The following is a 14,657-nucleotide window of genomic DNA, read 5'->3' on the forward strand; positions in this document are numbered from 1 at the left end:
GGAATGTACAGTGGAGAAAGGAGAGCCTCTTCAATAAGTGGTGCTCATTTTGTGGCAGCAAGACCTGCAGATAAAGGGGAGAGCCGGGGCAGTGGCGGGAGGAGGAGCGCAGGGGCCAGTGGCAGCAGGGTCGGGTGGCCTGGGCAGCGAGCGGGTAGCGCGGGATCAGCCTATGTGACTGGGCGGCGCCAGCACGGCCTCCATCAGGAGAGGATTCAAGATGACCAATGAGGAACCTCTTCCTAAAAAGCTTCGACTGAGTGAAACAGACTTCAAAGTTATGGCACAAGATGAATTAATTCTCAGGTGGAAACAATATGAAGCATATGTGCAAGCTTTGGAGGGCAAGTACACAGATCTTAACTGTAATGATGTAACGGGCTTAAGGGAATCTGAAGAAAAACTAAAGCAACAACAGCAAGAGTCTGCACGCAGGGAAAACATTCTTATAATGCGACTAGCAACCAAGGAGCAAGAGATGCAAGAGTGTATTACTCAAATCCAGTACCTCAAACAAGTCCAGCAGTCTAGTGTTGCCCAACTGAGTTCAACAATGGTAGACCCAGCGATCAACTTGTTTTTCCTGAAAATGAAAGGTGAACTGGAACAGACTAAAGACAAACTGGAACAATCCCAAAATGAACTGAGTGCCTGGAAGTTTACGCCTGATAGGTAAACAAATCATACTCCCCAGTCAAGACTTCCCTGACAGTCCCACTACGAGAAAGCAGTGGTGGGACAGCCAAGTACTCATTTCCACACCAAGACTCAGACTTTCTGAGCCAAAAAGCCACATTCTTATACTATCCAGCTTGTAATGGTTAATGTAAAACTTACCAGATGAACCTTGTGTTTCAGCTTTTTTCTCTTCCCCCTCCCCTTGCTTCAGAGGCCTGATGGCGTCAGGCTACTCCAAAGAAGTGGCCACCTCCGAAAAATTCCCCTTCTAGAACGTGTAGGCACTTGACAAATGTTTCTGTTTGAAGAAAATAGAGGGAGAAACAGAAGTCTTAAGTCTGTGGCACACTGTGTCTTCAGACAGTTTGGAGGAATGAAAACCTAGAGATTCAAAATCATGAATTGAACATGTAAAATTGCAGTAAATGTAAAGATGGAATATGCATCACTCTTAACCTTGAGCATAGTGACTTAGAGACACTGTATATCAGTTTTGCCAATAAGACTGTGGACTTCGTGATTGTTGCTGAACTTCTGGGTCAAACTCAAATGAGGTGAATTTTGCCTTTAAAGGGTTTATTTGCTAAGAACCAACTTAATAGTCATGAGAGAATCAAATAATAGATGGTAGTACAAGTAGTTCATATATTTAACCATTTAGTTTGGGGCTCCATATTACCTGACTGAGCCTTAAATCAATGTGGTTTTACTCAATGGTTTGTCCTTTGAATGGTTGCTAATACTGTAGATAATCTTATTGAGGACTGTACAAATAATGAAGGTGTGGTATCAAACTTCAGGTCTAAACTGTTTGAAGCATTATAAACATTCATTTCACAACTAGATTGTATAAGGATATTAGCTGTGATGAGATTCACTGCGTTATTTTTTTCCGTAGTAAAATTGATTAAATCCCCATTCCATCAACAGGCACATGTTGAAAGAGCATTGTCGTTGGTGTTAATGGGGGAATGTGTTCCTTCATTGTATTTGGGCCTTTTGTATTGTACTCTTGATATTAAATTAAATGTGCCTTGAAAAAAAAAATAAGTGGTGCTGGGAAAACTGGACAGGTATATGTAAAAGTATGAGATTAGATCACTCCCTAACACCATACACAAAAATAAGCTCAAAATGGATTAAAGACCTAAATGTAAGGCCAGAAACTATCAAACTCTTAGAGGAAAACATAGGCAGAACACTCTATGACATAAATCACATCAAGATCCTTTCTGACCCACCGCCTAGAGAAATGGAAATAAAAACAAAAATAAATAAATGGGACCTAATGAAACTTCAAAGCTCTTGCACAGCAAAGGAAACCATAAACAAGACCAAAAGACGACCCTCAGAATGGGAGAAAATATTTGCAAATGAAGCAACTGACAAAGGATTAATCTCCAAAATTTATAAGCAGCTCATGCAGCTCAATAGAAAAAAACAAACAACCCAATCCAAAAATGGGCAGAAGACCTAAATAGACATTTCTCCAAAGAAGATATACAGACTGCCAACAAACACATGAAAGAATGCTCAACATCATTAATCATTAGAGAAATGCAAATCAAAACTACAATGAGATATCATCTCACACCAGTCAGAATGGCCATCATCAAAAAATCTAGAAACAATAAATGCTGGAGAGGGTGTGGAGAAAAGGGAACACTCTTGCACTGCTGGTGGGAATGTGAACTGGTACAGCCACTATGGCGAACAGTATGGAGGTTCCTTTAAAAACTACAAATAGAACTACCATATGACCCAGCAATCCCACTACTGGGCATATATCCTGAGAAAACCATAATTCAAAAAGAGTCATGTACCAAAATGTTCACTGCAGCTCTATTTACAATAGCCCGGAGATGGAAACAACCTAAGTGTCCATCATCGGATGAATGGATAAAGAAGATGTGGCACATATATACAATGGAATATTACTCAGCCATAAAAAGAAACAAAATTGAGCTATTTGTAATGAGGTGCATAGACCTGTCATACAGAGTGAAGTAAGTCAGAAAGAGAAAGACAAACACCGTATGCTAACACATATATATGGAATTTAGGGGGAAAAAATGTCATGAAGAACCTAGGGGTAAAACAGGAATAAAGACACAGACCTACTTGAGAATGGACTTGAGGATATGGGGAGGGAGAAGGGTAAGCTGTGACAAAGCGAGAGAGAGGCATGGACATATATACACTACCAAACGTAAGGTAGATAGCTAGTGGGAAGCAGCCGCATAGCACAGGGAGATCAGCTCAGTGCTTTGTGACCGCCTAGAGGGGTGGGATAGGGAGGGTGGGAGGGAGGGAGACGCAAGAGGGAAGAGATATGGGAACATATGTATATGTATAACTGATTCACTTTGTTATAAAGCAGAAACTAACACACCACTGTAAAGCAATTATACTCCAATAAAGATTTTAAAAAAACAATCAATGACAAATATATGTCATATAGAAATCAACATCTGTATTATAGAGACTTCATTAAAATCTATTTTCTCTCAAAAATAAATAAATAAATAAATATTGAAAATTTTGACTGTGTTAAAATTATGACCTTTAACACCTCACCAGAGAAGATATACAGATGAAAAAGAAGCCTATGATAAGATGGTCAACAAAATTTACTAGAAAAATTGCAAATCAAAATAAGCAGGGATTTCCCTGGTGGTCCAGTGGTTAAGACTCTGCACTTCCACTGCAGGGGACACGGGTTTGATCCCTGGTCAGGAAACTAAGATCCCATATGCCCCACAGTGCAGCCAAATAAATAAATAAATAAATTTTTTAAAAAGGAGATTCCACTACACACCTATAAGAACAGCTAGAATCCAAAAGCCTGACAATGCACAATGCTGGCAAGGATGTGGAGCAAAAGGATTCTGCTTCATTGCTGGTGGGAAAGCAAATGACAAAGCCACTTTGGAAGATAGTTAGGCAGCTTCCTAACAGCTAAATGTAGTCTTGCCATATGATCTAGCAGTCACACTCCTAGGTATTTGCCCAACTAATCTGAAAATTTATGCCCACAAAGAAAAACTGCATGCTAGTGTTTACAGCAGCTTTATCCATAACCACCCAAAACTGGGAGCAACCAAGATGTCCTTCAATAGGTGAGCAAATAAATAAACTGTGGTCCACTTAGTGCTAATTCCATACAGTGGAATGTCATTTAGCACTAAAAAGAAATGAGCTATGAAGCCACGAAAAGACATGGCTGAATCTTAAAGGCACATTGCTAACTGAAGAACACTAGTCTGAAGAGGCTACACACCGTGTGATTCCAATTTTATAACATTCTGGAAAAGGCAAAGCAGTGGAGACTGTAAAGGTCAGTAACTGCCAAAGGGTCAGGGGGAGGAGAGAGGGTTTAACAGGTGAAGTTCAGAGGATTTTCAAGGCAGCGAAACTATTCTGTGATAGTGTAATGGTGGATACATGATATTGATACTTGTTAAAACCCATAGAATTCTACTGTACAAAAAGTGAACTTCAATGTATATAAACTTAAAAAAAATCATTTAGGAGGCTCGGGGACTCTAGATGGAATGCAGAAGGTGGCAAACAATTGAACTGTATAAGGAATGCAAGAAAAACCTCACTGCAGGGCGTGGGGTGTAAAGGTGCTAATCTAAGTAACCTTGGGAATGAGTGGAGTCTGTAAGACCAATGGCAGGAGAAACTACCCAGCGCTGTGCTCTAGTTGACAAAGCTTTTTCCTAGCTGAGTACAGGTTAACAATTCTACCGCCACTTTGCATGTACACTGGAACTGGACAATTAAGTTAATGCATGGTGGGCAGTGGGAGGCAGGGGTTTCATGTCGGCGTGGACTTTCACAGATAAGCGCAGCAAGGCGGACGGAAAGGTCCACGTGGTGACGGATCAGAGGCGGAGACGTCAGTAAGGTCTCGTGTTTGGCTTAGCACAGACACAGATGTTACATACAGAAATCCGTGTGGAAGTGTGTGCACACAGGTTACTGTACACATAGGCCTCCTTGCTCTGTCAGGCAAGGGGGCCTAGAGATAACCATACCCTGGTAGCGACAAACACTGCTGGCGCCCAGAGGTTTTCTTTTCTTTTTTTTTTTTTTTTTTTGGCCATGCCTCGTGGCACGAGAGATCTTAATTCCCTGACCAGGGATCGAACCTGTGCCCCCTGCAGTGGAAGCTCAGAGTCCTAACCACCGGACCACCAGGGAAGTCCCCAGAGGTTGGTTTCTAATATCATCGTCTAATAAAAGGCACCAGGGCTCCTTGGGGAAATGGCTGATTCCAGGTATGGCAGGAAATGTGCAGGATGAGCCTGGGGCATCTCAGCACCAGAAAGTAAGTACTCAAAAGAAAAGCCAAAATGATGGGGCCTGTCCAAGGGGCCCAGGAATCATCTGAGAGCTCCCAGTGACAGAAGCTGGGATGGTTCGAGCAACAAAATAATTAGAATAGCATCAGGTTATAACCCAAAGTATGAAATAAAATCCATGAGTCTGTACTGATATAAAGGACTGATTGGATAAATAAAGAAATGAGGAGAAAAGACAAATCTTCCATGCAAAAGAACTGCAAGTGATTTAGGTCTATATTCCTTTCTCAAGGAGGGAGAGCGTGACCGCCCCCCCCCCACTCCTTAAGTGTGGGCTGATGTAATCACCTCCTTCCAGAGAGGACAGTGTGGAAGGCTGGTGGGTAACCTGACAGGAGAGATGACACACGGCCTCAGCCAGGTGATCAAGGTCAACACTTGATTCTTGTTGACAGTATGGACCTCTGATATGACATGACGAGAAGGGCACTTTACCTCTGTGGTCTTCCCCCCAAAGACCCATAATCCCAGTCTAATCATGAGAAAAACATGAGACAAACCCTAATTTGGGGACATCCTATAAAAGAGATTACCCAGGGCCTCCCTGGTGGCGCAAGTGGTTGAGAGTCCGCCTGCCGATGCAGGGGATACGGGTTCGTGCCCCGGTCTGGGAGGATCCCATATGCCGCGGAGCGGCTGGGCCCGTGAGCCATGGCCGCTGAGCCTGCGCGTCCGGAGCCTGCGCGTCCGGAGCCTGTGCTCCGCGACGGGGGAGGCCACAACAGTGAGAGGCCCGCATACCGCAAAAAAAAAAAAAAAAAAAAAAGAGATTACCCAAACTCCTCAAAACTGTCTAAAAAAAAAAGAAAAGTATGAGAAACTCACAGCCAAGAGGAACCTAACGAAGCATGACAACTAAATGTAACGTGGTGTTCTGGATGGTATTCTGGGACAGGAAAAGAACATTGGGTAAAAACTAAGGAAATCCAACTAAAGTATGGACTTTAGTTGATAATAATGTATCAATATTGGTTCATGAATTGTAACAAATGTACCCCACACTAATGTAAGATATTATCATTAGGGGAAATTGGGTATGGGGTGTATGGGAACTGTCTGTACTAAATTTGCAACTTTTCTGTAAATCTAAAACTGTTCTAAAATAACTGAAAAATTAAGAACTTCTGTTCATCAAAAGACATCTTAAAGGAACTGAGAAAAGCTATAAACTGGGGAAAGATATTTGCAAAACATGGTAAAAATTAAAAAACACTAATGAAGTGAATCAAAGATGAACCAAAAAATGAAGAGATAGACCATGTTCATGTATTGGAAGATACAATATTGTAAAGATGTTAATTCTCCCCAAACTGATCTAGATTCAATGCAATTCCAATAAAAAATTACAACAGAATTTTTTTCATAGGAATCAAGTAGCTGAATCTAAAATTTATGGAAAAGCTAAGGAACTAAAAGATCCAAAGCTACTTTGAAGAACAAGAACAGTCAGAGCACTCACACCAGCCGGTTTCAAGCCTAGAAAGCTGTCCTAATCAAGGCAGTGTGGTATCAGAGAGAGGACAAACTTAGAGACAAATGGAACAGAACAGAATCCAGAAATAGACCCATGAACACAGATCACTTACCAATACAGGTCCATATTCTAGAGCATTAAATAAATCTCAAACTCTAAAGGATTCAAAGTTATGCAAAGTATGCTCTCTGATTACAATGAAATTAAAATATCTGGAGAAATATCTCCAGAAAATCTCCAAATACTTGGAAATTAAAGAACACTCTTCCAGACAACCATGGTCTATCTATATAATGGAACGGGCACAGACACCCTGGACATGCCTCAAAAACATGCTGACAGAAGCCAGAGACAAAAGAGGGGATATTGGGTGGTTCCGTTTCTCTTACATTCTAGAAAGAACCAGAATTAATCTATGAAGAAAAGAATCAGAACAGTGGTTGCCTCGAAGTGGGGGATTAAGGGTTGACTGGGAAGGAGCATGCTTCTGGGGTGAAGGAAGTTTGTATCTTGATGAGGTGCAGGTTCCATGCATGTGTGCATTCGTCAAAACTCATCAAACTTAACACTTAAGGTCTGTGCACTTCGCTGTGTAAATTACACCTCAATAAAGGAATTTCGAAAAGGATATAAAGACAACTCCTGCAAATCAATAAGTAAAAGGTGGCACCATGGAGAGAAATGGGCAAAAGACACACACACACACACACACACACACACACACACACAGAGGCATCTCACAGAAGCAGAAACACTCACTGACACTAACCATATCAAGAGAAGCAGGGAAAGACAATTCACAGTGAGATGCTATTTTTACCCTCTAAATTGGCAAATATTAGGAAATCCGCCACACCCTCTGTTGGAGAGGATGTAGTTCAGTGGTCGGGGTGTGATCACTTCAGCCACTCTGAGGAAAGAACTTGGCATTTTCTTGCAGTTGCATGTGAAGTGCAGCCCAGCACTCCCATTCGTAGGGGTAGCTGCAAGAGAAACACTGGCACCCAGCACTCAGGAGCTGTGCACAAAGAGCAAATTCACGAATCATGAGGCAGACACGACAGAATGTTACTGCACAGGTGTCAGAATGAATGCAGTACAGCTACCAAAAAGAGTAAGAATCTTAGCAACAGAAAAAGCAAGACCCAGAAGACAGCATGTAGCATGATACCCTTTGTTATGACGTTTGAATACGAGCAAAACTAAGCAATGTGTTATCTATAATTAAAATGCTTTAGGCAGCAGGGGAACCCCCGTGAGTGGTCCCTCTGAGAGGGAAGCAGGGGTGGCAGAGGGGAGGAACTAAGGTCACTTATTAGCCACTGTGTAGGTCTTGAGTGGAGAGCAGGTTTACAAGAGCCCTTTACCTTATTTTATACAAACGAATAAATAAATGCTCTGCGTGGAGAGGAAATAAAACGAACGCTATCAGGTAGCAGCCCCTCCCTTTTGGACCTCAGGGAAGGGCCTTGAGACTGGGAGCCAGTCTCAGGCGTCACCAGGGCCAGGGCACCTGGAGGGCAGGTAACAGGCCGGGCTCTATTTGTCCCGTGGGGAAGGCGGGAAGCCCCCCACCCCTTACATCATATTCCCCCCTCACAGTCCCTCCATGGACCCTGCAAATTGCTCTGAGTCCCGCTGTGTCCTCCAGAGGACAGGGCTGGGGGGCAAAGCCTCTAATGAGCCCCATAAGAGCCACCTGGGCCCCGAGGCAGCAGGACCCAGTGGGATGCGGCACTTCCCCTAGACCCTCCCCGGAGACCTTCTGCGAGGGGGAGGGGTAGAGTGGGTTGGCAGTGACCTTGGTCTTGAGGCAAAGGGCCTGGGGGTGCTACAAGGGCAGCACCTGCCGGGTGCCCCCAACACCTGCCACCAAGTGGCATGGCATAGACAGCAGGGCACGGGCTTCTGGAGCCCCCAGCCCGAATGCCCCGTGTCCAAGCTGGCCCACCAACCCCGGTTCTGCAGCCCCTTCTCAGCCTCTTCTGCCGCATCACTGACGGGTCTCACATCGCCAGGGACTGGGGCACAGTCCTCAGTCCTGCACCCCCCACCAGCTCTGAGCCCTCCTGCAGCCCCTCCCCACGGGGCTGGGCACCGGGCGCTATCGGTGGGGGTCTCCGAGCCCCTTCGAGGTGAGCCAGGAGCAGCCACCAGCTCAGCCCCGGCACAGGGAAGGTAAACGTAGGAGGAACCTGCTGAGGGTCGCCCAAGAAGTACACTTGCCGGTGGGAATCACCCTCCACCTCCAGCGCGCCCCGGTCCTGCTGGACAGGCCCCGACCTCGCAGAGTAGGGGAGGGGCTGAAGAGGAGCTGAGGCCCCAGGAGCCCCTCACTCACCAGTGGGGAGCACTGCCCGGCTCCGCCCCAGCCCGCCACACCTCCCTGCCGCTCGCCCATCCATCAGACACCCAACTCCTGGGCGTCCTGGCACGAAAGTCCCAAACTGCGTGGCCCTTGAAAGGCTCTGAGTGGACCGATTCCACCATCCCTCAAAGGCCACTTTGATGCTCAGAACACACAGGATAAAGACCTCAGGCCGGTTCAAGGAGAGCCATGTGGGGACACGAAAAGTGGGGATGAACCCTCCCACCCCCTCCCCCGCCACACCTCCAGCCCTGCAAATCCCTGGCCCAGGCTTTCCTCACCCCTGGAGAGCCAGCTGGCCATCTGATGGAAGTGGTGTCCTTCCTGAGGCATGACGGACCCTGGCCAGAGAGCAGCATGGAGCAGCAGTCCCTGGGGGCCCACGTGGAGGAGGCCAGGGAAGTGCCCAGACACACAGCCTAAGATGGCACACCAGGCAGGCAGAATGGGTCTTCTCTCCTGCTATGTGCACACATACACCTGTGTGCGAGTGTGTGTGCATGTACCTGGGGGTGTGTGCAGGAGTGCACCTGTGTGTGTGTGTGTGCGCACACGTGCACAAGCACAGGCACTCCCACGCCTGTCCATGTACCTGGTGCTGGGATAGGGAACAGTACGCACCTGAGAGCATCCACGAGTGTGGAGGTAAGAGGTGTATCGGCGCGCACTGGTGTGCAGGCACCGAGGCCCCCTTGCCAGGTGTTAGCTCGGGGTGAGGTGCGTGCTGGGCTGAGAGGGGGTCAGTGCTGCAGCAGCTTTGAGAAGGGTTACAGTGCCCACATGCAGCTCTCACGACCTGGCCCCCTGCCCAGCACACATCACACCTGCTTCTCTCTGCTGTCCAGGATACTCAGAAGTGACCCCCCTGCCAGGGAGGGCTATGAGAAACTCCACCAACTCCACTGAGACCTTGGTGACAGATGTCATCCTGCTGGGCTTCCCTGAGCTGTGCCACCTTCAGGGGTCGCTGCTCGGGTCATTCTTCACGATCTACATGGTGACTGTCCTGGAGAACCTGGCCATCGTGGTGACCATCAGAGCCAGCCGTCCACTGCACACACCCATGTACTACTTCCTGGCCAACCTGTCGGTGCTGGAGACCCTCTACACTTCGGTCACCATCCCCAAGCTGCGGGCTGGCCGCCTGGTCTCGGCGAGGACCATCTCCTTCTCAGGCTGCCTCACGCAGCTGTTCCTCTTCCTCTCCCTTGGCTCGCCTGAGTGCTTCCTCCTGGCCACCATGGCCTGTGACCAGTTCCTGGCCATCTGTCACCTGCTGCACTAGCCGGCCATCATGGACTGGAGGCTCTGCTCAGTCTAGCCCTCAGCGCCTGGCTGGGTGGCTTCCTGGTCTCCTTTGTGTCCATGGCTCTCACCTCCTGCCTCAGGCTCTGCAGCCCCAACATCTTCAACCACTTCTTCTGTGACATCTCACCCCTGCTGCAGCTCTGCTGCTCCGGCACCATCACCATCGAAGTGCTGGACTTCGTGGCAGCCCTGGCTGTGCTCGCGACCTTCCTGCCAGTGACCGTGGTCTCCTATGCTCACATCGTGGCCACGGTGCTGAGCATTCCAGGAGGGTCCGGCTGCCAGAAGGCCTTCTCCACCTGTGCTTCCCACCTGGCGCTGGTGGCCATCTTCTACACCACCACCATCTTCATGTACGCCTGGCCACACGCCATCAGCTCCTTCGACTTCAACAAGCTGGTGTCCATGGTCTACTTTGTTGTGACCCCACAGCTCAACCCCAACATCTATTGCATGCAGAACCACGACATCAGGGAGGCCCTGGCCAAACTCCATCAGGCCCCTGGCCCCTCCTAGCACCAGCTGCAGGGGGAGGAACTTCAAATCCGTCCCCCGTCATCTGCTCACAGCCACCAGCCCACACCAGGCAGGTGGTGGCTCTCTCCCACTAGTGCAGCCAGCAAGCTCCTCTCTTCCCCCCTCACCCTGAGACGGGAGCACAGTGGGAGCAGCCGAAACTCCAAAGGCTCCAGCTGCCTCTCACTGGGAGCTTCAGCACCCGATCAGGGGACAGCTCCTCAGCCCAGGACGAGCTCACTCTGAGCTCCCAGGAAGGTCCCCCTCCACCATCACTCCCCCGACCACCTGTAACCTGGTCAATCTCTGGCTTTCCCCCACTCCTGGAAGCTTTCAAGGTCTCTTTGTTGTGTTTGGTGTCCAGGGTATGCTTTTTTTTTTTTTTTTGTAGTTATCATGCTTGGAGTTTGTCATGCTTCTAGAATTCGAGACTTGCTTTCTCTCATCAGTTTTGGAAAGTTATCAGCCATTATCTCCTTAAACACTGCATCTGCCTCATTCTTCCTTCCTCTCCTTTTGGTTTCAAAAGTGCATGTATGTTGGAATGCACAGCTTTGCATAACCACTACGGGCAGGCATTTAAAGGCGTCGTCACCTCCACAAAACTTGTAGTTAACCCGGTGAGGACCCACCCTTTGTGATGAACCCCCTGATGCAGGCTCCATTCCTCATCTCCCTGGGCTTGCTTCTCGCCGGCCCAGCAGCTCCTGCACGCATCCTCTCGAAGGCTCTCCAGGCTTGCTTGGTAGCGTTTCCTGGGATAACTGCGATGAGGGGAAGGACCCTGCGGTGATCAACAGCCTGACTGTGGAACCTGACCCCATTGTCGTTCCCAGGAACATGACCATCAGTGCTGAGGTCAGGACCACTGTGGACCTCAAAGATCCTCTGAAGGTGGTATTAACTCTGGAGAATGAAGTGGCTGGCTTTTGGGTCAAAGTCCCATGTGTGGAGCAACTTGGTAGCTGCACCTACGAGAACTTCTGTAATGTGCTTGAAATGTTAATTCCCCTTGAGAATCCCTGCCAAGAACCCCTGCACACCTGTGGGCTTCCCTGTCACTGTCCCTTCAAAGAAGGCACCTACTCACTACCCAAGTCTGACTTCTTCCTGCCTGACGTGGAGTTGCCCAGCTGGCTCAGCAGTGGGAAGTACCAGTCGGAGATCATCCTAAGTAGCAACGGGAAGCGTCTGGGCTGTGCCAAAATCTCTGCCTCCCTAAAGGGCAAATAAGGCGGCACTTGCCACAGCAGGATGAAGAAGGTGTGAGAAAGGCATCCTCTTCTTCTGTGTTACGTTGGCCAAGGCCAGATTCTACTCTCTGTCCCTTCTCGAGCCCCTTTCTACAATGATGACACTCCCCCGCTGAAAGTCATTTTATGCCACCTACAAAATTTTTAGGCGTGGGCCAGCAGCTCTAACCTAAGCGAGGATGAGCTTGGTGGTTTTTGACAGCCCAGGACATCTACTGGGCTGGCCACTGCATTTTCCTCCTCACCCCCATGGCTTTCTCTCTAAGAACTCAACTCATTTTCTAAACAGTCAAGGAAGGGGGCTAACATGTTTTGTGACCCCCCCGTTCAGACTGACCCAGTCTTGGTCTCCTGAAGTATCTTTATGATTTTTCTCATTGGTTTTGTGTGTGTGTCACTGACCTAAAAGCAGAGTGAGAGTACTAACAGTTTTCATTTTACTCCCACCCCTGCTTACAATGAAGGGTCTGAAGGAGTCCATCTCAGTCTATTCCTCCATTAACTTCTATGATTTAGTGCTCTTTTCTAGACTTGCCCAGCTAACAGTGGGGCACAGTGTATCCTGGAGAGGCAGGGCATGTGATGGGAGAGATATCTGAGAATGCTCTATGTGTTTAAGATAGTCTGCGAACTCAGGTGCCTGCAGGGCAAAGCACAAGACATCAGTAAATGATGAGGACCACGAGGAACATCATGTTGTTTCCGGGCACATCTTCCATTTTTTCCTTCGTATAATATAACTGATCCGAGGCAGCTGCTGCCCAGTCTCGAGCTGGGGGTATAATCAGGGATGAGGGGACTGGAGTGAGTTGGAAAGGGCACATCCGGTCCGTAGGGACAGCTGCTGTCTAGCCCTAGCCAGTAAGTACCACAGGAGAATGTGGGTCCAGCGTTACCAAATATTCTCAATTTTTTTCCCCTCGAGAAGCCAGAAATCCAGACTCTTATATGAAGTCAATTTTTAAATATCGGCAACCAATTAATTTTTTAAAATACTGAGCAGGCAGAAGGGGCCAAACAGACTTGTCACTGGGGAAATCTGGGTGGCTCATGGGTGGCCAGTTGGTGGCCTGGGATATAAGAACATGCATGCCTTGTCCTTTTAACCTTGAGACAACTCCTCCAACACTGTTTCTCCCTCCACTGGGCCAATCCATAGTGCCTGACCCTAGAAGGCTCCTCCAGTGCTTGGGGAGTAGAGGCGGCCTCAGAGCTGAGAGCTCGGGGGTCACGAGGCTGCCTGCCCTGGCCCTGGAGCACTGTCAGGGTGAGTGGGGCAGAGGCTGAAGGGCTGGGCCCGCCAGCAGCCACTCTGGAGCAGGGGTCCAGCACAGAGAGGTGGACTCATGTCAGGTGCCTGGGTTTGTTCACTGTCCTGTCCTCTCCTGACAAGTTAATCCCCGGGGACCAGCCCCGTGTTCTGGACTCACATGAAGGCTGGAATGGTAATAAATTTAACTTGAAAAAAAAAAAGTGCGCATATGTTGGACCTTTTGTAGGGTCCCCCGTGACCCCCTGCAGCCTGTTCTGCATGCTCTTTTTTCCCTCTGGTCTTCAGAAGAAGACCTTCCAGGTTACTAATGCGTTCTATCTATCTAATCTGTTTTCTAATGTGTTTTTTCAGTTCTAGAATTTCCATCTGGCTCCTCTCACAGTTTTCCCATTCTCTATCACATTCTCAACCTTGTTTGATTCCTGTGCACGTGTTCAAGCTCCTACCTGGTCTGTCAGCGATGCCCTTCTTCTCTCGTATTGGTCTCTCTCTCTGTTCTGCCAAGACTGGATTGTTTTATCACCATGGCTTCTGCAGCATCTTAATATCTGGCACAGTGAATCCCTCTTCTTTGATCTGCTTTTTCAAAATTAGTTATATTTGACCTTTATTTTTCTGTATGGACTTTAGAAACCCCTGGGTTCTGTATTAGTTTGCTTGGGCTGCGGTAACTAAGTACCACAGACTGGACGGCTTACATACCAGAAATTCATTTTCTCACAATTCTGGAGGCTGGAAGTCTGAGATAAGGTGTCACCAGGGTTGGTTTCATGGAGGCCACTGTCCTTGGCTTGCAATCAGCCATCTGCCCCCTGCATCCTCATCTGGCCATCCCTGGGTGTATGTCTGTGACCTGATCTCTTCTTATAAGGGCACCAGTCATATTGGGTCAGGACCACCCTGATGACCTCATTTTACCTTAATCACCTCTGCAAAGACCCATCTCCAAATACAGTCACATCCTCAGGTGCTGGGGACAGGAATGCATGGTGGGGACACAATTCAGTCAATAACAGGTTCCTTTAAAAACTCTGTGGAGATTCTTATTGGAATTTCACCAAGTTTATGGGTTAACTGTGGAGCAGGGTCACTCAAGGTATCAACTTGTGCTGTCCTTGTTTCTCCCCCGTTTATGCAGGTCTTCTTTTATGTTCCTTAATGACTTTTTTCTCTTTTTTTGCCACAGAGATCCTTTGCATTGTGGGAGGTTATTTATGGAGTTGGTTGTTACTGTGCATGGCATTTTATTTTATATTTTCAGGGTTTTTTTTCTTTCTTTCTTTCTTTTTTTAGAGAACCACTGTTAATTTTTTCTTCTTCTTCACTTTTTTTTTTGGCTGAGCCGTGCGGCTTGTGGGATCTTAGTTCCCCGACCAGGGACGATGGGACCCAGTCCTTCCTTCGGCAGTGTAAGCAT

At 47.7% G+C, this 14,657-nt stretch overlaps 2 protein-coding genes and 1 pseudogene across 2 annotated transcripts; all 3 read left to right on the top strand.

Moving 5' to 3' along the window:
* The first annotated feature begins 220 nt into the window (after positions 1–220).
* Positions 221–950, top strand: LOC132484536 (pre-mRNA-splicing regulator WTAP-like). Its single transcript, XM_060091215.1, has 2 exons — positions 221–672; positions 890–950. The coding sequence occupies exons 1-2, from the start codon at positions 221–223 to the stop codon at positions 948–950; spliced, it is 513 nt and encodes a 170-aa protein (XP_059947198.1).
* An 8,404-nt stretch (positions 951–9,354) lies between these two features.
* LOC132483775 (olfactory receptor 6B9-like) lies at positions 9,355–10,714 on the top strand (annotated as a pseudogene).
* A 640-nt stretch (positions 10,715–11,354) lies between these two features.
* Positions 11,355–11,947, top strand: LOC132484589 (ganglioside GM2 activator-like). Its single transcript, XM_060091346.1, is given in 2 exon segments — positions 11,355–11,453; positions 11,456–11,947. Coding segments are annotated over 2 exon segments (591 nt in total).
* The last annotated feature ends 2,710 nt before the right edge of the window (positions 11,948–14,657 follow it).

This window comes from Mesoplodon densirostris, chromosome 1 (assembly GCF_025265405.1).
Source record: "Mesoplodon densirostris isolate mMesDen1 chromosome 1, mMesDen1 primary haplotype, whole genome shotgun sequence".
NCBI classification, from domain to species: domain Eukaryota; kingdom Metazoa; phylum Chordata; class Mammalia; order Artiodactyla; family Ziphiidae; genus Mesoplodon; species Mesoplodon densirostris.

Excerpts from the sequence above, each read along its gene's own strand:
- LOC132484536 (XM_060091215.1), top strand. The coding sequence starts at position 221 with ATGACCAATGAGGAACCTCTTCCTAAAAAGCTTCGACTGAGTGAAACA. Across the intron at positions 673-889 it reads TGGAAGTTTACGCCTGATAG|AGGCCTGATGGCGTCAGGCT; the intron begins GTAAACAAATCA and ends CCCTTGCTTCAG.